Here is a 22,544-nt window from a genome sequence, read left to right on the forward strand (position 1 = left end):
AGAGCAACAATTTCTGAAACTGCTGCTCTACTGCCTAAATGGCAACAACCATGTCACATTCAAAATAGAGCCCAACCAGTATATATTGGTATCGGCATTTATAATGCTCGATAAACAAAAATTAAATAAGTGAAGAAGAGATGGGAGAAACACCCTTCAACCATGTTATGAATGCTGATGTTTCAAAGTCTGTCCACCAGAAGGCACTTTGTAACTTCCCTGTTGACAACATTTGTTTGGAAGACCACAAACACATCCAAGTAATCCCAGCTGAATCAGGCAGTGTGTAGTCGGGTGAATCTACGACTTGTCATCATTATTATTTTCAAACACCATCGTCATATGTTTGTAATAATAATAACAAAACAAATGTTAGGGAAATCTGTTTATGTTTCATGTCTGAAAGAAGAAAAAAAAAATCAGCCAATAAAATCTTTTTAAATCACCAAATATCAGTATCAGTCTATATGGGTAAGTCTCTAGTTCAAAGCCAGTTAAATTACCTTTCTTCCCCATTCTGATGCTTAGTTTGAACCTCAGCAGCCTACATACCTAAATTTATTGAGTTGCTGCCATACAATTGGCTGATTAGATATATACCTTAACACGCAGTCAAACAGGTATACGTAATAAAGTGGATGGTGAGTGTATGGTTTAATGTGGAAAAAATACTTCTAGTCCTTGTCCAAATAAAAAAGACAGAATTTAATGTGTTCCTATAACCTGATAGTGTCTCACAGTGAGTTTTGTCAGCAGCACTGCAAACTGTTCTCATAGCAAAAGAAGTAATTTTTCATGAATGCAATCTATGCGAAAGAGAACACCATTTCTTACATAACTTACATTAGTTTATTTCTTAATCATACTGTACATCCATAATAAACATTTTGTAATCACAAATAAAACAAAAATATTGCATTTTAATTTAAATCATGTAATCAGGCGGTAGATATTCAACACCAAAATCAGAGCATGCCAACAAATACATAATCATCCTCTCACACTTGACCATCTTGTACACGCACACCTAATTTTGAATTAAAAACCATTTAATTCAAAATACAATTCAAGAACATGTTACCTTCTTCTGATCTCCTTTCTTTCATATTGTACTGCACAGCTCCACATATTCCACAGAGAAACAAACCCAGTCATGTCTGTTAAGAGTATGAAACGAGTCAGCTGACATGTACTGCAAGGCTCTTGGTTTTAGGCACCGTGTCTATTGATCAACTGTTTGCCCACACATTATTACACTAAGCTTGTACACAACAAAAGTTCTGTGTTTGAAATGCTAGACCAGGATACATCAGTTAAAATATGATGAAGGTTAATTCAGTGGGTGACAGTGACAGTTATGTACACAGCCATTCAAAATTATTAAACCCTGTATTTTTGCCTTTGGGGAGGAGGTTTAATCTCCAAGAAAAGTACCACAGATGGAAAGAGAAACAGGTTTGCAGGCTGGAGGAGCTCAGGTGAGCCAAAGCTGCAAAAAACACCAAAATCTATTTCTTTGATTACAAGAATGTCCAGTTATCTTTTTTAAGATAAATGCTCAAAAGTTCAATGTAAACAAATGTTGTGTATTAATAAGCAGAGGCAGAAAAAAAACCTAAAATAAATTATAGATGGAATTAAAATAAGAAATTTAACCAAAATCACAGATCACCATGCTGCTGCTCTCAATTTCTATTTAAATAAAACGAGGAACTGCAGATATTAACCAAACTAACAGCACTGTTCATTTCCCCCCAGTAACATACTCTTTCTGTGTTGATTTTCTTTATTTTAAAAGCCAATAATTTTAAAACTAATGCCTGAGATGTTTAAATATGTTCTGTTACTGAAAGCCACAGGTAAATTGTGTTTTTATAGGATTTTTTTTTCCTCTGGCCACGAGCAGTTATTTTGTTTTTTTTGACTGCTGAGTGTGTAAAAGGTTCAATGCACAGATTTTAAACTCAAAGATCAGCAGCTTTACTGTCTGAATGAAGCTCTCTAAAATATAGAACAACTATGCATTCAAATTGTGAGCACTGTTTTCTTAACAATGACTTTGTTTTCTGAGTTGCCCCCCAGGAGATTTCACACCACTGTCAAACACTATTCAGTTGTAATATCCATTTCCTCTCTGCACTGCTGCATCAAAATGTAGATTAATGCCAATATTTAAGGAGATTTGATATGCAATCTGATATCTTTGCAACCTAAAATATGATTTGAATCAGTGCACTTTATTTATAGGGTTTTCAAATCATTTATCCTTTGACTTCAATTAGCAAGCCTCTTAGATCCTAATGAGATAATTAGCGCTTCATTACAGGTAGGTGCTTGGAGATCTGAAGACCCTTATTGATATATCTTTAAATACAGACAACTGTTTTGTGCTACAAGTGTCTTATTGCAATGAACAAGTTTCTTTAAAAAAGCCTCGTTCTACTCAATGAAATGAAAGTCATATACACAATTAAATTCAGATTCAGCTATGCCTCACTTTTAATGCTATTTACATGTTGAGACTGAACCAAGAGTGCAAACATACAGGGTGTTAAGGAACTTTGAAAGGCAGTGTATGAAGTATTCTTTATGAAAGTGAAGTTAACTAATATGACTAGTGGGTTCCCAAAAATACTTACCATCCAGTATAAAACCTGGTTAGGGCCAGGTGGTCAGACAGGAGTTCATACAGTACATTAAAGTGCTGTTAAACAGATATTTCTGACCCCTGTTCTGATTATATTAACTCATTGATACAGTACCCGAGGATGCATAACCCTGCTAGTGTTTACAATAAAGCATCATGAGAGGAAAAACAGCTACTGTGTATGGATTTTGAAGTTGTCACCAGCAGGTGGGCTACAGTTTTCCAGGACTGTTGTCACAGCGACGATCCATTAAGCATGAAAGCTGCAGGGAAAGGCTAATGCAGTGTCAGTTGTGCTGAAGGAGTCAGAATAAATCCAAAGAAATAAGCACACCATGGATCTGCCATGAAGCAAAGGAGCATGTGCGGCCAGGAAAGAAAATAACAGCACAAGGCAATGCCGTTTGTCACAGTGAGATCAGGGCTAGCCGCTGGGGCCCAGCTGAAGCTTTTCTTGCTTATGTTTCTCCAGCCACTGTAAGATTTGTTGCTTGAGTTCCTCATTTGGCCTGATTTGGTCCATGGTCAGAGGACTACGGTTGAAGGGGTCTGTCTGGTCACTACAAGACAGATACAATAAGCAATGGTTATGTGTTTGTCTTCTATACGCCAGCTTCATAAATATGAACACATCTTCCATCCATCCATATGTGGAATTTGCTTGTTCTTCCCACGTCTGTATGGGTTCTCTGACTTCCTTCCATACTCCAAAGACATGAATGATGTAGTTTAACTGGTTATTCTAAATTGGTCATAGGTGTGAATGTGAGTGAACGGTCGTCTGTCTCTGTGTTGGCCCTCAGATAGACCAGCAACCTGTCCAGGGTGCACCCTGCCTCTCTCCCTATGACAGCTGGTATAGGATGTGTACACAAGTTCATGCTTGCACTTCTGCTCTCTTCGAAGTGAATTTAATGTGTGTGGGGGGAGGGGCTACAATGGTCCATCATCGTCTTCCTATTTCTGTCTGTTGGTTTGATTTTAAATTAGAGCTAATATAGTGTTTGCAGAGATGTTTGTGCATCTCTGCTCCTCAACTTTTTAACCACTGGGTTTCGATGTTTGTTGGACACACTCCAAACTTTTGACTTGTACTGTAAAAACACAAGAACTAAATCAGGCCTCATTTTTAAAAAGTGAAAGAAAATTAGCCCAGCATATGTTTAGACTTTCTTCTGTTTCAGCTGTTCAGCTTATGGTTACGAATTAGTAGGCTTAATCATTTACTGTTGTATGTCTCATACTGGTATAGTCAACCTTCTTTCTTATCACATTGGAAGAGGGAAATAAACTTCCATGTATGTCTGTCTTGCACTTCTTGGATGATGGAGGTTGGATACTGATAAATTAACAGGTACACATTAAACCCTCTTTCCACCCCAGATTTGATAATATTAGCTATTAGCAATCTCATAGATCAGGGATCCTCAAATCCAGGCCTCGAGGTCCGGTGTCCTGCAGGTTTTAGATGTGTCCCTGATCCAACACACCTGAATCAAATGGCTGAATTACCTCCTCAGTCCTGCTGACTTCTATATTTGACTCAGGTGTGTTGAAGCAGAGACACATCTAAAACCTGCAGGACACCGGACCTCGAGGCCTGGATTTGAGGATCCCTGTCATAGATGGACCATCTCATAGATCAGGGATCCTCAAATCCAGGCCTCGAGGTCCAGTGTCCTGCAGGTTTTAGATGTGTCTCTGCTTCAACACACCTGAGTCAAATATAGAAGTCATTAGCAGGACTCTGGAGAACTTGACTGCGTACTGAGGAGACAATTCAGCCATTTGATTCAGGTGTGTATGATCAGGGACACATCTAAAACCTGCAGGACACCGGACCTCGAGGCCTGGATTTGAGGATCCCTGTCATAGATGGACCATCTCACAGATGGCCCATCCAATCATCGACAGCTACAGTCATGTGAAAAAGAAAGTTTGAAAAACGAAGTACACCCTTACAGACTTCAATTTGTTTATATCAATGGGGAGTCTTCTTCACACAATAAGGTTAATTATGGAGTTCCACAGGGTTCGGTGCTAGGACCAATTCAATTTACATTATACATTAGACAGAATTATTAGAAGGCATAGAATACATTTTCATTGCTATGCAGATGATACCCAGCTTTATCTATCCATGACACCAGATGACACAACCCAAACTGCAGGAATCACCTCTAATTTCCTGCTTCTAAATTCAGATAAAATTGAGGTTATTGTACTCAGCTATAAAACTCTTAGAAACATGGTGTCTAACCAGATCTCTGGATGGCATTACATTGGCCTCCAGTAACACTGTGAGGAATCTTGGAGTCATTTTTGACCAGAATTTGTCCTTCAATGTGTTTATGAAACAAACATATGTAGAACTGCTTTCTTGTATTTGCACAATATTTCTAAAATTAGAGACTTCCTGTCTCAGTTGATCTTTTCACTCTCTCTGTGTTTATCCAGCTGTATACCTTTAATCATTAGTTATTATTAATCTCTGGCTGTCTTCCACAGTGTGTCTTTTGTCCTGTTTCCCTCCCCTCACCCACAACCAGTTGCAGCAGATGACTGCCCCTCCCTGAGTCTGGTTCTACCGGAGGTTTCATCCTGTTAAAAGGGAGGTTTTCCTTCCCACAGTCACCAAGTACTTGCTCATAGGGAGTTCTCTGATTGTTGGAGTTTTCTCTGCGTTATTGTAGGATCCTTACCTTACAATATAAAGCGTCTTGAAACGATTGCTATTGTTATTTGGCGCTATATAAATAAAACTGGAGTTTGTGGTCAACTCAGTGACTGCAACATGCCCAGGTCCCGTGGCTACAAAACAAGCCCAAATCATCACCACCACGTTTGACAGTTGGTATGAGATGTTTGTGCTGATATGCTGTGTTTGGTTTTCTCCAAACATGGTGCTGTTATTATGGCCAAACATCTCCATTCTGGTCCAAAGGACATTGTTCTAGAAGTCTTGTGGTTTGTTCAGATGCAACTTTGAAAACCTAAGCTGTGCTGCCATGTTCTTTTTAGAGAGAAGATGATTTCTCCTGGCAACTCTTCCAAACAAGCCATACTTTAACTTTTAACATGATAACTGAGGGCTGTGGAGTATGAGATTGTGTCACTGTGTTGTGACACACCTGAATGCTCCAGACCAGCAAACTGCCAAAACGTCTGCTTTCACACTTGATGGTTACACTTGCTGATGATCAGTCAATCAAGTACATTTGATTATCAGCACATGGCTGCTACTTACTCTCTTAATTCCTAAGGAAGAAGTAAGAATGTACTTGTTTTTTTTCACAGGACTGCATAGAGTCCTGTGAAAACTTTTTCACATGACTGTACCTTGAGTAAATTCAGGGGCTTTGTAAAAAGGAACATACCTGAGGAGATGCCTTGCTATAGTTGAGCGGTCTACCGTTACATTAGAAGAGGGGAGAAGAACAGGATCGAGCATCAGGGTGGACATGATGGGATCCAAAAATTCATCTGGAGCATCAGCATATGTCTCCTCTTCCTGCTGCTGTCTGTCCGCATGAGACTAAATAAAGGCACAATGGAAACAAACTTTCTTGAGTACCTCTTACATTATTCCCCACTAACTCTAGAATCATAAAAAAAGATTTGTAATATTAATATTTTCAAAGATGTAATCTTTTGTTATCTCTGGAAACCACTCCAAGTCAAATGATACCTTTATTTTATCAGCAAGGAGTCCAAAAGCTACAATCATATCCCCAGGCTTGTTGATCTTTTTTAATACTCTAATGGTCTGGGAGAAAAGTGTAGGAGAATACGATCGCCCATCCTTTGGGACTGTAGCACAGAAATTCTCCTCATCACTGTTGTAGAAACAAAACAAAAGAGTATTTCTTCTTCAGAGTAGAAAATGCAAAAAAAAAAAAGGATGAGATTAAACAACAAATACAACTAAAGAAATGTGCAAAAATTGATATTTTTCTCCGTAGAAGAATGTTTAAACATACCCCAGATTTAGGTAGATTGTGCAGATGTCAGACACAAGTTGCTGGGGCTTGAAGTCAAACTCACTGAAATCCTTAACTTTAAGAGCACCCATTTTAGGACCCACCAGGTGCTGCAGGAAGTAGTTTAGCATGGAGATGATCCTCTCAGCCAGGAATGGGTGCACAAAGATACCTTTGATTTCTGAGAGAGAAAAAAGGGGAAAAAGTGAAAAATAAACAAAGTGAATGGATGAGGACAACATTTAAATGGCTTCATGAATGGAGTCTAAAAGATTTCATGTGTAGCAGTCTTTTCTGCCTGACCTGAGGTGAGGAAGGTCAGTGTGCCAATGGTCTCATTGGACATGATGTTGTGGAAACGTCCCAACTGTCCAAACATCTGTAGGCTGGACTCCTTCTCTCTTCTGGCATCAGGGGCCAAGCCTTCCCAGTCCCCTCGATCCCTCTCCAACTGCAGAATCTTAATTTTACTCAGGTACTACAAGGAAAAAGATACAGCTGAAAAACTGATTGAGAGTCTCAAGTCACAGTAAAATATCCTCAAGGACAATAAAGTTATTAATAAGGACAATAATATAATAATATAGAAACCACTACTGGCAAACAGATATGTAGTAAATTACAAGTATTACAGGCTTTCTGCTAATGCTGAACTAGATTTCATCTTCAATTAAATGTTCAAAAAATATCACAAAAAACCCTAATAGACTTTGTCACATAATGTAGAACCAGACAACATATTTCTCAGAGTTGAAGAGTGTGAACTCAAAATGCATCACAGCCTCACCTGAATGGCCTCATCCAGCAGGAAGATGGCATCATTCATCAGTAAGTTAAGGAACCTGAGGAACAGGGGGGGGTTCATGGCCTCCAGGTTTTCAGATGCATAGTTTGCCAAATGCTGAAACAAGACATGTCAAACAAAACTAAACACATCTGGATAATTTTGTTGAGTTTTGCATCACCTGTGCAATCCCTTTTATGACTACATGGATTAAAAAGGTTTCTACCAGCATGTGTTAAGTGAAACAGAACAATTTAGCAGTTCATAAAAGGGCCATGATGGCACACTTTTCCACTTCCCTTTTACTTTATCACTCCAATCACCTGAAAACTATTTGGAAGAAGTGCAGAGAGAGACTGTGAGTAATCTGCTAAACATGTTAAGCAATCTCTAAAACAAGTTATTTATTATTAACATATTAAGCTCTACATGGACAGGCCCATGCTTATACAGCAGCGCTTCTTAGACCTTTTCACTGCAGCTGGCTGCTCCCATCCTCTAACCAGGGTCTCCTAACTGTCCCACACTTTGATTTTAAAACCAGAGGTGATCATGCTTTTAAGCACCCAAACTTTGGAACAGCATTCCTCAACCTATCAGGTTGGCTGATTCTGAAAACAAATTTTATCGGTCAGCCTTCCCTTAATCTTTTCCCTTTTATTCTGGGCCATAGTTTATCTATTTGTGTGCATGGAAATGTGTATGTTGAAATGAATGTTTGATTCATGGTTGATTACATGTCTATTTATGTATCTGTATGTCTATATGTTTGAACATGTATACTTTAATACCTGGTTTTTATTCAAACTGTGAAGCATTTTGTAACTCTCTGCTATACAAATAAATTATTATTATTCTTTTAATTGTGAATTTCAAAATACAAAGCCACACACCATAAATATTTAAAGCATATTTTTGTTCAACTACCACCATCCTGTCAGTGTTCATGTAATAACAACATTGTAATTCAGAGGCCCAGTTGTGTGAGGGATGGATACAAATTTCTCTGCCTTCAGAAGGGATCTAAAAAAGTTATACTGGGACAGTGAGCAACATGACTGACGTGCTAAGAACTACAGAAGAGAACTCAAACCAGGGAGTTTCTTGTTACATGTCTAAAACCATACAACCATCATACTACCATCTGAAGATTATATAAACATTACCTTGATGCTCTCTCTGTAGTTGTCTTTTCCCCACATGTACTTAAGAGCTGGATACATAGGTCTTCTGTAGTTGAATTTCTGTTCAAACTGATGAGGATCACCTGTGGAGGGGGAGGAAAAAAAACAGAGGAAACCTAAAACGCAGCGTGTTTCAGTGCTCCTTCCTGTTTGCTTACACCTCACAAACCTTATTTTGTTGTGCAAAGAACGTACAGGTGAGCACACAAAACTTCTGTACTATTCACAAAAAATGACCCCAAGTAATACTACGCCTCACCAAGTCAGACTCAGATGGTCTTTAACAGTAATGTTAACAAACAGCTGTTTCAGTGCAGCTTTCCCCTTACAAATCTGGATCCAGAATCTAGAAAATCTAAACTGAGGAATACCTTACCTGTGAATTCAATGTCTACAAACACAGTAATGAGAGCTTCAGCCAGCTGGGGTGCATGTCTATAGGAGCAGAAGACTCTCTCTCTCTGGAACACAATTGGCTGTGCAGCACCAGGGGCCACGGGCTCCATGTGGGGCATCACTGCCTCTAAGACCTCAGCAAGTTTTGCTCTTAAATGAGGGTTTTTCATCCTGTTGTACAAACAAGGCAAGACATATATGAAAGATTCTTCACTTCATCCGACTGTAATCAGACCTGATAAATAAAGTCACTGACCTCTCTACGTTACCCATGAAGACAGTAATGAAGTTAAGAATCTGCTCTAGACTTTCTGCAGAAGTCTCCAGGACATCTTCTGCAAATCGCCGCAGGAAGATGAAAAAATCTCCCAAATTTTCTGCAAAAAACTCTGACAGACAAAAAGCAGATTTAGTCATGACTATCATGTGAAATGTTTAGCATTAATGAGTGAAAGTACTATAAGTGACTAAAAACTGCAATACTGTAGTCATTTTAAAACAGTCTGGAGTGTCTGTTCTATATAAATCACAGGTCCAAAAGCTTGTAGTGTTTTATAAACCCACACCTTAAATTTTCACAACAAAAAGACAATTAAATGATCAGTGATGTTATTTATTACATGCCGATGGAGTGTAGTAACATTACATCAAAATGATGTTTTTAATCACACAACGTTCACACCTTCAAATCTGAAGCGAAAGAAATAACCTGATCCAACTCTATCCTGAGAAATTAAGAGTCTGAACATTTTGGGCCAGTATGACCAATGTAAAGCTGAATGTTTTTCCCCTTTGTATTTATTGTGTAGTGAAATATCTGACCTACCAGGTACATAGCAGAGCATCGTGTTCTGCAGGGAGGGCAGGGGAAAACTGAGTGCTACATGTTCAGGCCCCTGGTTCCCCATACTAAGCTGAACGAGCAGAGCAGCAGTGGAAGCTTGGAGGTTAAGGCAACATTGCAGCATGGCAGGCTGCGTAGTGGCAGCTTTGGTTGACAGATAAACAATCATCAGGCGCTCAAACTGCTCCAGGAGCTGCTCCGACATTGGGCTGCCTGTTCGCTGGGCCTCCTGCCATGTCACCTGGAGCCGATGGAGAGACTGGCTCATCTTCACCATCTGCTCATGGAGTCTGCGTGCACACATTATGCACGCAGACAGGTGCACAGATACAATGAGAACAAGACAACACGTGTTGAAATCTCAGTATTCTCTTTAACCTCTATATGGAAGAGACTGGTGTTTATTTGACTGTGTTTACCTGTGAAAGCCGAGATGCAGGGTGAGTTGTGTGAGGATGAGGTTTTCAGTCAGCAGGCTGTAGGACTGCGCAGACTCCACCGGCTGCTGGGGAGGCACAGGGATCAGGCAGGTTTCCTTGTCAAGACCTGGTAAAAGAAAAAAGTAAATATGTAGACAGTAAGTACTAAATCTTAGCAATACTAAAAGCAGTATTTGAAACTACTACTACTAGCTGAAGCTGTAAAATCAAATTTAATACCAGAGGTGCTACATTAACACTGATACATATAAGCTGGTGATAATATTTTGAAACCATTAAAAAATGAAGGGTCAGTGACATCAAGGATATTGACCTCTTGCGTGCACATTGCGATTGCGCCTCTCTTCCTCGCTCAGCTCTTTGAGAGCGCAGTAGGTTGGGTTGAAGGTGAGCAGTTTAGGTGAACGTGGCCTGCAGAAGGGCTGGCACAGCTTCAGCAGCGTTGCACCCAAGTTCAAGAAAAATGCATCTGAGGCGTACATCTGAAAGAAGATTTCTGGCATCTGATTGGCCCAGATCTTAGCTCGGCCAGCATTAGCCTGCAGGCAGCTGCCCAACCAGGAGAGCAACAAGTGGCGGGTCTCACCAGACCGCTGGAGCAAGTTTTTCAAGATCTGGTGCAGCTTGTCATGAAACTGACCCATAAACTGCAACCCAGTGAGAGAGGAAAAGGTCATTAGCTCTGGCGTATTTGCAGTTTGACAAAAAAATCAGGAGCAGCAAAGAAAAAAGAAGATGTTTACTTGGTGGATGTTGGCCTCTTGGACCTTTGTTTCCTGGGCGCTGGATCGGGAAGGGTTCAGGAAGTAGCCATGTCCCTCTACCACACCTGGGGTTTTCAGCAAGCAGGATATATTTAATACCATCCCCAGCAGGCTCTTTTGGTACTGCAAACCATTAGCTGGGTCTTTGGGCTGGATGTGTTCCACCAAAACCTGTGAAAACCAAAAAGAGACACAAGATAAAAAGGTGATGTCCTAGAATAGCAAACATGAAACAGAGGTAGCACAGCAGAAAAATTATTCTATTGATTTTTTTAGTAGTGAGCAAAGGAATTGATTATCAGCACATTATCAGAAGCTGCATTACCACAAGATTCGCTAAAACGCTGTCTCCTTACCTTGGCAATATCTTTATGGTGGCTGAAATAGAGGAGAACGTCCAGGTAAGAGTAAAGGAGAGGCTGGCACAGGTCCAAGTCTTTGATGCGTCCCTGGAAGATGTCTAACACTGGTACTATCACCTCCTCAAAAGTACGCACCTCCTGATCAGACAGCAGGCCAGCAATGACCTCCTCCACAAATTCAACCACTTCCTCTGGCTCTGAAACACAGTAGAGACCGTTACAGAGAATACTTTACTCATAATAAGCTAAGACAAATGTGAGAAGAAGAGAACAGAAGCAAGAAAACAGTTAGGCCCAGTCTATGACCTACGTGCTCCACTGAAGCCTTCCAGCAGCAGGTCCAGAAGCTCTTCGTAGACATTCTGGCTGATATAGATCTCTGGGGTAAGCAGGACTGTTCGTGTGTTAGAAACTGTCAGATTCTTACAGCGAACAGCAAACGAAAGTAACTTCTCTGGTACCTTTGTGATCTGGAGGTGAGATAAAAAGAAAGCCAATGAATTATGAAAGAGCATGGGTTATTTTTACGTTCCAATTACTGAGAATAGTCTATTAACAGCTGGCAATCTCTAAAAATAGAAGCGCTAAAGAGCGACAATTAAAATCATGTAAAAAAAAAAACTCACCTCTTCCTTAGCCCTCTGATAACAAGCAAAAAGGTAAGGGATGGCACATTTCTCTCCAGCATCACGGTCAGCAGACAGGTTAACAGCGCTGCATGATGTCATATAGATGAGCTGGTTTCCTGGCTCTAGCAGCAGCAGACGGTTAAACAGAGCCTGAAGGAAAAAAAAAAAAGGCAACACTGACACAAATCAGCCTGACCCACACATTTTATAAGCCCCTAAAATAATGAAATCTTCATGTCCGGCATTTTCTTTATGACAATCCAAACTGTATGTTTTTCTTGCATCTGTTGGAATGTGGCATTTCTTCAATGACTGTACCAAACTAGAAGTTCATGGTAAGGAGAGAAACAAGACAAGAAAGAAGAAAAAAGTGATAGGAGAAAAACATGATGTTGACATTTGACCTGCTCTATGTTGTCCATGTCCAGCCAGTCCTGCCCATCTAGATCTGCAGCCATCTCCTCCAGGTAAACACATCGAGGAGGGATCCCATTACCGCCTCTCAGACTAGGATCACCTAGGGGTTCATAAAATAAGTAAAATAAAATTGTAAAATTGTACACACAACAACCTTAGATCAAAAGAAGGATGTTCACTGAATTAACTGCAACTGAGAAATAAATCAACAGGCCAACTAATAATTGAGACACGAGAGGATCAAATGCACAGCGTGTATTTACTAGAAACCCATAAAAGAAATTCATGAAGGAGCTCTGTGTGAAAACTGGGGGGCTACATTTCCTGAACATCATGACTCATCCCTGAGCAGTCTCAGTGGTGAATATTAAGACCTCACAGTAGGGTTGGTCCTTATATTGTCTTAAAGGATGCTGAGTCATTTGTTACACACAGGACAAAGCAAATCAAGACAGTGTGCTGCACCCAACAATACCTCTAATAACAGAGCTTGGTGCTACTTAGGACAAACACATTCATCATCAGCACCTGACTGCTTTTCATTACGCAAGAAACTCAGCCAAAAATGTGGTTTGCAAGACTTAAGTTTACACATGCCTCCCATGCACAGGACTTTAGATAGACCTAGCTTTAATATATATTGCTACAATAACTACAGAGGGTTGTGCTGATGGACGATGATGTCAGGGATCTGCGAGAGTCAAACGTATTGGTTATAGCTCACCAATTAAAGTGATTTTTATGCCATTTTCCCCATTGATGCATTAAATTGATAGCAATATTATGAGGTTCGTAATACAGTGAATTTGCCTCGCTATAGTTTCATGTCTCCTCTCCAAATTCAACACACACAACACAGACTTGTGTTCATGCACCATCTTTGGCACGATTTGAAATTGATGTCTGTGTGAAACTGATCCATCATCATAATCATCATCGTCGTCGTCATTCTCATCATCATCAAATGAGAGAAAACAGGAGGATATTTCTGACTGCTGGGCTGATTTATAAATCAGAGCTTAACACTCGTTTATCTTGCCTCCGTAAGCCCCCACCCCCACCGGCATTTCTGTTGGTGAAAAATTTGGCGCTGTGTTTGGAGGACACAGGGAGGGGCGCAGGAGAGACAGGTGAGATATTTTACACAGTTAAAAAACTGGCTGATATAGCAGAAAAAAAAAAAAGGGAAGAGCCAGCGAATGTTATGACCAAGTGTCATTTTATCTGTTGACACTTGATTTTTGTCTTTTTCTTTGCATTTGGGTGACACGCTGAGGGTGGACAGTGCTAACATAATGGGTGCACGATAGCCTCCTTTGGCCATGTGCTATCCTCGACAGGACAATCGGACTCTGGAGCAAATCACCTAACCCAAGGAGGGCTTAAGCCAGTGTAATGCAGGCTTGGTGGCTTGTCAGGCCAAACAATCAAGAAAATTTGTATTTTTATGATGAATTTTTAGACATAAGCCACAATCATTATGTTATCTTGAGTGTCTAGTGGTCCTGTTAATTGTTTTCACTCATTTAACAAACCAAAAAAGTCAGTTGATCTATAAAGAGGTAAAAAATAAATAAATACACAAATAAAAAAATGTTATGATTTAATACCATGTTGTCTGATCAGCTGACAAAATAATTTACCGCTGTATGTGACTGAGGTTAACCATGATTTGGCATTCTTCTACTGATGTAGCCCAAATTATTTTCAAAAGTATAGATATGAGCATGTGACAATGACCTCAATCATACAGCCAGCCAGGATGGGGTCAGTCTGAGATTATGTGAAGATGGAATGGAAGTTTTGTATAATGAATATAATCTGTCCCTTTTTTACACTGTTGATGAATTTAGAACCCACAAACAATACTGAGGAGAAGAGTCCAAGTACATTTTTGTAGCTCAAAACATCTGACAACATCTCACAGGATTAGAACGATGCAACAAATGATGCTTTGAATGGTGTAAGGCAGAAAAATAAATATCAGATTTTTACCCCACATCATCTGTCGAAGTCACAGTCTACTTACTGTTGTCCAGGGTGATGAGAAATATTCGCTGGATCATGTGATTGACATTGAGCTGCTCACACAGCTCCTGCCGTGACCGGAAGGAGCGGCTAATCTCTGCCACGGAGTCGTCATTGTCATCAACGCTGTCTGAAACAGAGTTTTCTGACTCCGACTGGCTCTCTCCTGAGTCCTCCACTGTGAATGCATATACACAGACCCAATGTGAAGCAGCAGGCTAGTATGACAAATAATTTTTTTTTTTTTGGTGCAAAAGTTTATACTAGTACTAGATCTATTTAAACATTTTCTTAACTTTGCTAACTTGCAACCTGTATTGCCCTATTGGAATTTGGGGGGAAGGTTAGTAATGGTCAGTAGGAACAATCAGATGATGATTTTTCAAACTTTGTCATTAGCTTCAGTACAAAATTGAAAAATGATGTTGACTGTTTCCTAAAAATCAGGGGAAGATACAGAAGGGAAAACTGCTTCCATCTTGACATTTTCCACTGTCTGAAATGTCATTAAGAAATGGCAATTAACAGGACAGAGGAAGTCAAAGGAAGATCTGAAAGACCAAGAAAACTCTCAAACAAAACTCTCTGATACAGAACTGCGCCCTATACTACAAAGTAAGTTCAACATACCCAGGGTATCTTTCCGTTATCTGGACTCACCCTAGTGGCAATCAGGATAAGCGGTCACACAAAGCTCACCAAGTTAACCCAGGATTACTCCTGACAGTTTTAGTTTTATTCTCTCAGATGCAGATTCGGTGCTGTTTGAGAGTAAAGATTAAATATAAAAACAGAATTCAAACATAGGCTTAGTCTATGTACAAATTTGATATGAGGTCTACAAGTACAGTGTAGGTATTCTGTTTTAGGACCATATTTTAATACTTACAGAACAATAAAATTGTAAATAAAATTGTAAAATTGTTTGCTGCCAACAGAAAATAAAGGAATAAAGTTGTGTCTACAAATCTATATTTATTGCTATTGCTCATCGGGGAAACCACAGATTTTAGACACTGAAAAACTTTAGATGCTCCTACTCTCCCCGTAGAGGTCTGAGTGGGAATAGTGACGCTATTTTCTGGAGAACCGAATGGTCAGTAGGCAGTGATTTCATGAATGTTGATCTCTAATCTGGAACTTAACCTGATCTGGAGCAGGTTAGGTTCGCAGCATAAGTTACCATAGCAACTTACCCTGGTAAGAAGTGAACCCAGAAAACCCAGGGTTAACCCAGAAGTTACCTGGATAAGCCAAAATCCTACTTTGTAGTATAGGACTCTGGTGGTGGACTGTTTTCCTGTGTGGCACATCCATCCATCCATCCATCCATTTTCTTCCGCTTATCCGGGGCCGGGTCGCGGGGGCAGAAGCCTAAGCAGAGAAGCCCAGGCTTCCCTCTCCCCAGCCACCTCCGCCAGCTCATCCGGAGGGACCCCAAGGCGTTCCCAGGCCAGCCGAGATACATAATCTCTCCAGCGTGTCCTGGGTCTACCACGGGGCCTCTTCCCGGTGGGACATGCCCAGAACACCTCACCCAGGAGGCGGCCAGGAGGCATCCTAATCAGATGCCCGAGCCACCTCAACTGGCTCCTTTCGATGTGGAGGAGCAGCGGCTCTACTCTGAGCCCCTCCCGGATGGCCGCACTCCTCACCTTATCTCTAAGGGAGAGGCCAGCCACCCTTCGAAGGAAACTCATTTCTGCTGCTTGTATTCGCGATCTTATTCTTTCGGTCACTACCCAAAGCTCGTGACCATAGGTGAGGGTAGGAACGTAGATCGACCGGTAAATCGAGAGCTTCGCTTTTACGCTAAGCTCCCTCTTCACCACGATGGACCGGTGCAGCGTCCGCATCACTGCAGAAGCAGCCCCGATCCGCCTGTCGATCTCCCGTTCCCTTCTCCCATCACTCGTGAACAAGACCCCGAGATACTTAAACTCCTCCACTTGAGGCAAGAACTCGTTCCTGAGCCGGAGATGGCACTCCACCCTTTTCCGGCTGAGGACCATGGCCTCAGACTTAGAGGTGCTGATTCTCATGCCAGCCGTTTCACACTCGGCTGCGAACCGTTCCACTGCGAGCTGGAGGCCCCCCCCTGATGAAGCCAACAGAACCGCATCATCTGCAAAAAGCAGAGATGAGACTCTGAGGCCACCAAGGAAGAAGCCTTCCGCCACCTGGCTACGCCTAGAAATTCTGTCCATAAAAATTATGAACAGAATCGGTGACAAAGGGCAGCCCTGACGGAGTCCAACACCCACAGGAAACAAATCCGACTTATTACCGGCTATACGGACCAAGCTCTCACTGTGGTTGTACAAGGACTGAATGGCCCGCAACAATGGGCCACAGGCTGATAAAAAGCAGTGAAGCTCGAAACATCTCAGTTTGAGGCGTAATGAATAGGTAACACTGCAACCCCGCAGTGTGCAAGCTGTTGAATCTTTTCTTCTGCTGTCTAGAGAATTCATCAGAAGAAAACCTTACCTGCAACCTCATCACAAAAATCAACATCTGATGTAAACAAGTTACTCTGGAAACAAATGCTGTGTGTTCCATGGGGATGTTTAACTTTGGGGTTTTGGGGGGGTTGTGTGATTTGCAAAACATTGCAGATAAAGGCGTGTTATACAGTAGGTTCTGCGTTTGCTAGGGTCCATTTGCATCCAAGTGATGGAAATTTAGTCATCAGGCAGTGAGCAGAAGGATCCGTGCCTGAATTTTTTATGACAGTGTGGACTCATCTGCCAAGACTTTATATTACAACACATCAAATACACATGTGCCCTTAGGGTGGACTTTAAGCAGACCTCATTAACATATAACAAGAACAACTACTCATCAGTGGTGTCTGCAGCTGTCCACAACAGAGTATAATCAACTCTTACATATCATCAAACTTAGACAATCTGGCTTCTATAAGAGGACGTGACCTATGATTATCTACCTCAAAGATGTTTACACACATTAACTCTAGACAATGTGAGGAGAGCCAAGTTGGGATACTGTCAGAAGTAGCACACAACACAGAACAGTCTAATCCAGATGTATTCTTACTACTGGAAATACTCACTTTGGTTTAGGCACAAATAACTACAACAGCATTTTTCTAATGTCTGTTTCCTGCGGGGATTGTATTAAACTGACCTGCAAGGCCATTAAAATTGTGGGCAAGCAGCTTGACTCTCTGAGAAAGGTTTTAGAAAGGAGGATGCTGTCCAAGTTAAAGTCAATACTGGACAATCCTTCACATCATCATGTAGGAGCACATTCAGCAAAAAAAAAACTCCCAAAACTTTAGCTGTTGGACAGACAGTGTGACTCAAGAATATTTTGGTATACAGAGAAGTTCATGGTTCGGTGAGTGCAAAATGCCCAAGTTCTGTGGCTGGAAAACAAGCCCAGCTCATCAGTCACCCCTTTATCACCATGACTGACAGCTGGTATGAAGTGTTTGTGTTGATATACTGTGTTTGACTTTCTCCAAAGGGCACTGCACATTACGGCCAAACATCTTCACTTTGGTCTTGTCTGTGCAAAGGACATTATTTCACAGGTCTTGTGGTTTGTTCAGATGTAACGTTGCAAATCTAAGCTGTACTGTGCTGTTCTTGTTTGAGAGAAGAGGCTTTCTCTTGGTAACCTTTCCAAACAAGACATACTTGTTCAGTCTTTTTCTAACAGTACTGTCATGAACTTCAACAAAATAACTGAAGCCTGTAGAGTCTGAGATGGAGGTCTTGGGTTTGTTGCAGTTTCTCTGAGTATTGCACAGTCTAACCTTAGGGTGAATTTGCTAGGATGTTCACTCCTGGGAAGATTGTAGCATCTGGTTAACACACACTTGAGTGCCTCCAACCAACAAACTGCCAAAACCCCTGCTTTCACAACAGCAATCAGTCACTCCTGTTGATGATCACCACTTAATCAAGTGTATCTGATTTGCAGTACCTGGCTGCTACTTAACCTCTTAATTCCTATAGAAGCACTAAAAGTGTATTTAGCTTTTTACAGCACTGCACAGAGTCCTGTGAAGACTTAATTTTTTAGATGACTTTACATAGTACCAGTCAAAAGTTTGGACACACTCACCCAGTCAATTGAATGAGCGAGTGTGTCCAAACGTTTGACTGTTACTGTATGTATGAATTTTGTAATGAACCGCACTTTGACTCTGAGATCAGTAGTGACTGCTTTTTATAAGGTGGACTGTGTGAAACTTGATCACTCTACTCACGTGGTGGCTGAGCAGAGTGCTGTTGAGGTTTCTGGCCTGATGCAAACTGCTTGGCATCAGCCAGTGAGCTGAAGAGGGCAGCAAAGGGGTTGCAGGAGATGTTCTGGTTGTTGTTGCCCTGGTCAGTCATCTCACTGGGGCTCAACACTCACTCCATCCAAGATCCCAGCCCTAAGGAGTGGACATTGTTAAAAAAAGAAGTTGGAGTTAAATGTACAGTATCATTTTCACCCGTAAACAAGTGTATTTTGGCTTAGGTTGGTCACTTGGCCATTGCTAATTTAATGCTATAAACATTAAATCAGCACTTTACCTGATCTCATCTGTCCGGCCCACTCAACTTGAGGACGTTTTACTTGTCACCACCTTGTTACTCTCCAAGGTAGTCACACAATACATCCTCAAGTATTACGCATTACTAAAAAAAGCAGAGCCTTAAGGGAACCAGTAGCAGTGTTTTCATTTGTCACATGACTCCCTGGAGGCTGTTAAATCCACTTTCTGCATCTTTGCCGCATCTCTCGCTACACAAATGGTCTAGAAATTATATGATTAATTTTATTTTTAATGATGACTTGTTAAAATGCAAACATTGCCTTAAAATAACATCATACCATATAGGACTTCCCATTGTGACATTTTTGGTTTTGGTGTATTTAGTTTCACAGTTTAACAGTCACCATAATTTTATTTTTATCTACAAGTTAAAAATCTTGTATGTTTTCAGCGTATTACAGTAAAACTAATGATGTGTTAGTGCCCACCAAGGACATTTTAACTGGGTTTTGATTTACTCATGTGTAATGGACATTTTTGATTATTGAATAGTCACCAGTAAAAATTTTTATGTGATATAGAAGTGTCATATCGTGATATCATTCCTATAGGAATGCCATACATTTACACTCCCTAGCACACACAACAATGACACAAGCTGAGGCAGGTCTGAGAGCAAGTGCTACTTCAACAAAATCCAAGAAAGCACAGTACTTTGCCAAATTTACAAGAAATCTGTTCCCACTAATGGTGGAAACAACAAACTTGTTTCACCACCCAAGGCAAAAACATACCTTCATGTACAAACAGGCTACAAAGTAGAAGATTCCAGTAGCTGATGATGTGTGACCCAAAAGTAAACAAATGACTCCACAAAGCATCACTTGCTGCACTCCATAGAGCAAACAGTGGATGGAAATTACTGATGCGGTTCCATGGTTTAAAAGCAGGGTTTTAAGCAACTGGTTAAAGCACTGTGTCACTATTCTTGTACTATAATGCTGCTGCTCCTGGCACCTTACTTCAGTAGATTCAAACTTAAATTAGGCAGTACATCATCAATGACAGCAGCTCATTGGAAAAGGACGTCAGAAAATGTCCTTCATTTACCTGCACTTATAAATGCTGCTGACTGCAAGCTGCATGCATTAATAAAATGTTTGGTATTTTTTAACGCAAATTTTCTTGAAATATCAGACAGCTCGGGTTGAGCGGTTTGGAGACAAAGTTAGAGGTAAGGCTGAGATGGTTTGGACATGTGAAGAGGAGGGATAGTGGATATATTGGAGAAATTGTGTTGAATATGGAGCTGCCAGCCAGGAGGAAAAGAGGAAGACCTCAGAGGCGGTTGATGGACGTAGTGAAGGAGGACATGCAGAGGGTTGGTGTGAGAGGATGATGCTAGGGATAGGGTGAGATGGAGGCAGATGATCCACTGTTGCAACCCCTAAAGGGACTGGCTGAAAAGAGGAAGAAGCAGCAAATTTTCTTGAAACATTTTTTGACCTAGTTTTGGAGGTATGTCACCCACCGCTTATTGAAACTGAACAGATCTGTCATAAATATGGCACATTCTGATCCAGGTTAACCCAGTAAAGTCTACAATAAAGCTGCACTTTGCAAGTTCTCACAGACACACAAAAGATACTTAAAACAAGTACTTAAATGTGAACACTGACATTCATCAACACATTCATTCCTGCATCATATAGCAAGAGTTCACTTTTACCATAACTCTATTTTTGCATTATTGTAGTAAAGTTTGTACCCTCAAAATGCATTTTAAATTTCTTTAAATAATCTGAACTTGCTATTTTTCTCTGTAAAGGCATGCGTACCAAAGAGTGTTAAGGAAGATGCTATACAGTATATATTAGAGCTCTTCCATTGTTACCACTATCAAATAAAATGTACCTCGACATGTATTAGACATAGTGAGAAGATAACCCGGGACAGAGAGGTCGTGGTCTACTGAACCCTATTTTCTGATTATGCTAGACAGCCTTCAGCATGACAAATATTAACACACCTGCATCTGCGTTTGAACGGTAAAAGTAAACATATGGACTGACCGCCTGTTCAGGCGGAGCTCACGTCTTCCGCAGATTACAGTCACTCTGCGTTGTCACGTTTATCAGTTCATCACCTTATAGCTTTAACTTTTGCCACTTTACGGAGACAGCTTCCCAGCTTGTCACCGTCACGTTGTTTTAAGGCGGTCACATCACCTGTTAGGCGAGTTAGTGTTTAGAAGCGGAGCTGCTTGACGGTTTTGCGCTAACTAGCTAGCAGGTTGAGCTAGCAGCCCTGACCGCCCTGCTGCTGCTAAGCTGAGCTGTCATGGGGTCACCACGGCTCGATTTCAACTTTAATTTCATAAACTCACATGAGGATTTTACATATTATCAGCCTAAATAACATATACAAACGACAAAGACAGCTGTCGTACCTGTTTGATGAACAAAATATGTATTTTGATTTTAAAAATTGCTTCTACGAAGCCAATGCCAGTTCCTCAGTAAATAGTAAATGTCTTCTTCTTTTTCTTTAAAAGGCGGCCGCGAACTGTATGAGTGCATAGGCGCCTCCCTTCGGTCAGGAGTGATTACTGTATTGGGGAATTTCTTAACTAATTTATTTCAGCTCATAAACGTGTGTGTGTGTGTGAGTGTGTGAATAAGAGGAAGACAGGTGGAAAGGTGAATATGCAAGAAGTAGAGTTAGTGAAGGTGGATGAGTTTAAATGCCTGGGGTCAACCATTCAAATCAACAGACAGTCCACAAGGTGGTGAAGCGAGGGTGGAGATGAGTGTCAGGGGCGATATGTGACAGAAGGACAGCAGCAATAGTGAAAGGGAAGATTAACAAGATGGTAATGAGACCTGCTATGATGTATGGTTTGGAGACGGTGGCACTAACAAAAAGACAGCAGGCTGAGCTGCAGGTGGCAGAGTTAAAGACATTTTCATTGGGCGAGATCAGCAACAGACGTGCAACATAAACACAAATAGACACAAAATGACTGACACAAGATGCAGGATGACTGCAGAAAGATGCAAAATGACCAGCGTGAGATGCACCCTGATCAAAGGATGCAAACTATCTTTGAATCTTGCTTGTGTGTAAAAGTGGTGGGAAGAATTTTGCAAGTCAATTAAACCATCATTTGTCATGTTTCCCCATAGAAAATAACCTTTTATTTAGTCCTGGCCCAAATCTCATCCACCCTACTGACAATAGAGAATAAACATCTCCATTCTCCCCCTAATTACTGCCAGACTCTCCCACTTTTTTTCCTACTAAATTACTCAGATTTGTTTATGACATTTGATCTCAGAGGTTATTTTACATATTTATGTGCAAGTTAATTTCCATGAATTCCCACATGAGCTGGTATCCAAATAAACCCAACATACACCTAAATTGAAAACTTAAAATTTTTCAAAGCTGTTATCATTTTAATAATACTACCCATTTTTAATAACATTATTGTTACTGTTCATTTTGAATAAAATATGTAGTTGTTGTTCCCACTGTTCAGTTTCGCTTTACT

The 22,544-nt window shown here is 40.7% G+C and overlaps 1 protein-coding gene across 1 annotated transcript; it reads right to left on the minus strand.

Moving 5' to 3' along the window:
* Positions 1-857: 857 nt before the first annotated feature.
* Positions 858-21,544, minus strand: ube4a (ubiquitination factor E4A (UFD2 homolog, yeast)). Its single transcript, XM_030744781.1, has 20 exons — positions 21,441-21,544; positions 18,716-18,886; positions 14,477-14,653; positions 12,435-12,547; positions 12,028-12,180; positions 11,712-11,871; positions 11,396-11,598; positions 11,019-11,210; positions 10,589-10,922; positions 10,255-10,381; positions 9,818-10,125; positions 9,248-9,380; positions 8,972-9,162; positions 8,578-8,678; positions 7,415-7,528; positions 6,931-7,105; positions 6,628-6,808; positions 6,336-6,483; positions 6,025-6,182; positions 858-3,207 (listed from the first exon to the last, which is right to left on the minus strand). The coding sequence occupies exons 2-20, from the start codon at positions 18,843-18,845 to the stop codon at positions 3,072-3,074; spliced, it is 3,234 nt and encodes a 1,077-aa protein (XP_030600641.1). The 5' UTR covers positions 18,846-18,886; positions 21,441-21,544; the 3' UTR covers positions 858-3,071.
* Between the last annotated feature and the right edge of the window lie 1,000 nt (positions 21,545-22,544).

This window comes from Archocentrus centrarchus, chromosome 13 (assembly GCF_007364275.1).
Source record: "Archocentrus centrarchus isolate MPI-CPG fArcCen1 chromosome 13, fArcCen1, whole genome shotgun sequence".
Lineage (NCBI taxonomy): Eukaryota > Metazoa > Chordata > Actinopteri > Cichliformes > Cichlidae > Archocentrus > Archocentrus centrarchus.

Bases quoted from the DNA above. Each gene is read 5' to 3' on its own strand.
- ube4a (XM_030744781.1), bottom strand. From the start codon at position 18,845: ATGACTGACCAGGGCAACAACAACCAGAACATCTCCTGCAACCCCTTT. The intron at 12,181-12,434 runs GTCAAATGTCAA...TTTTTCCTTCAG, and splicing joins ACATGGACAACATAGAGCAG to GCTCTGTTTAACCGTCTGCT. The intron at 3,208-6,024 runs GTATGTTCCTTT...TCTGTCTTGTAG, and splicing joins ATAGCAAGGCATCTCCTCAG to TGACCAGACAGACCCCTTCA.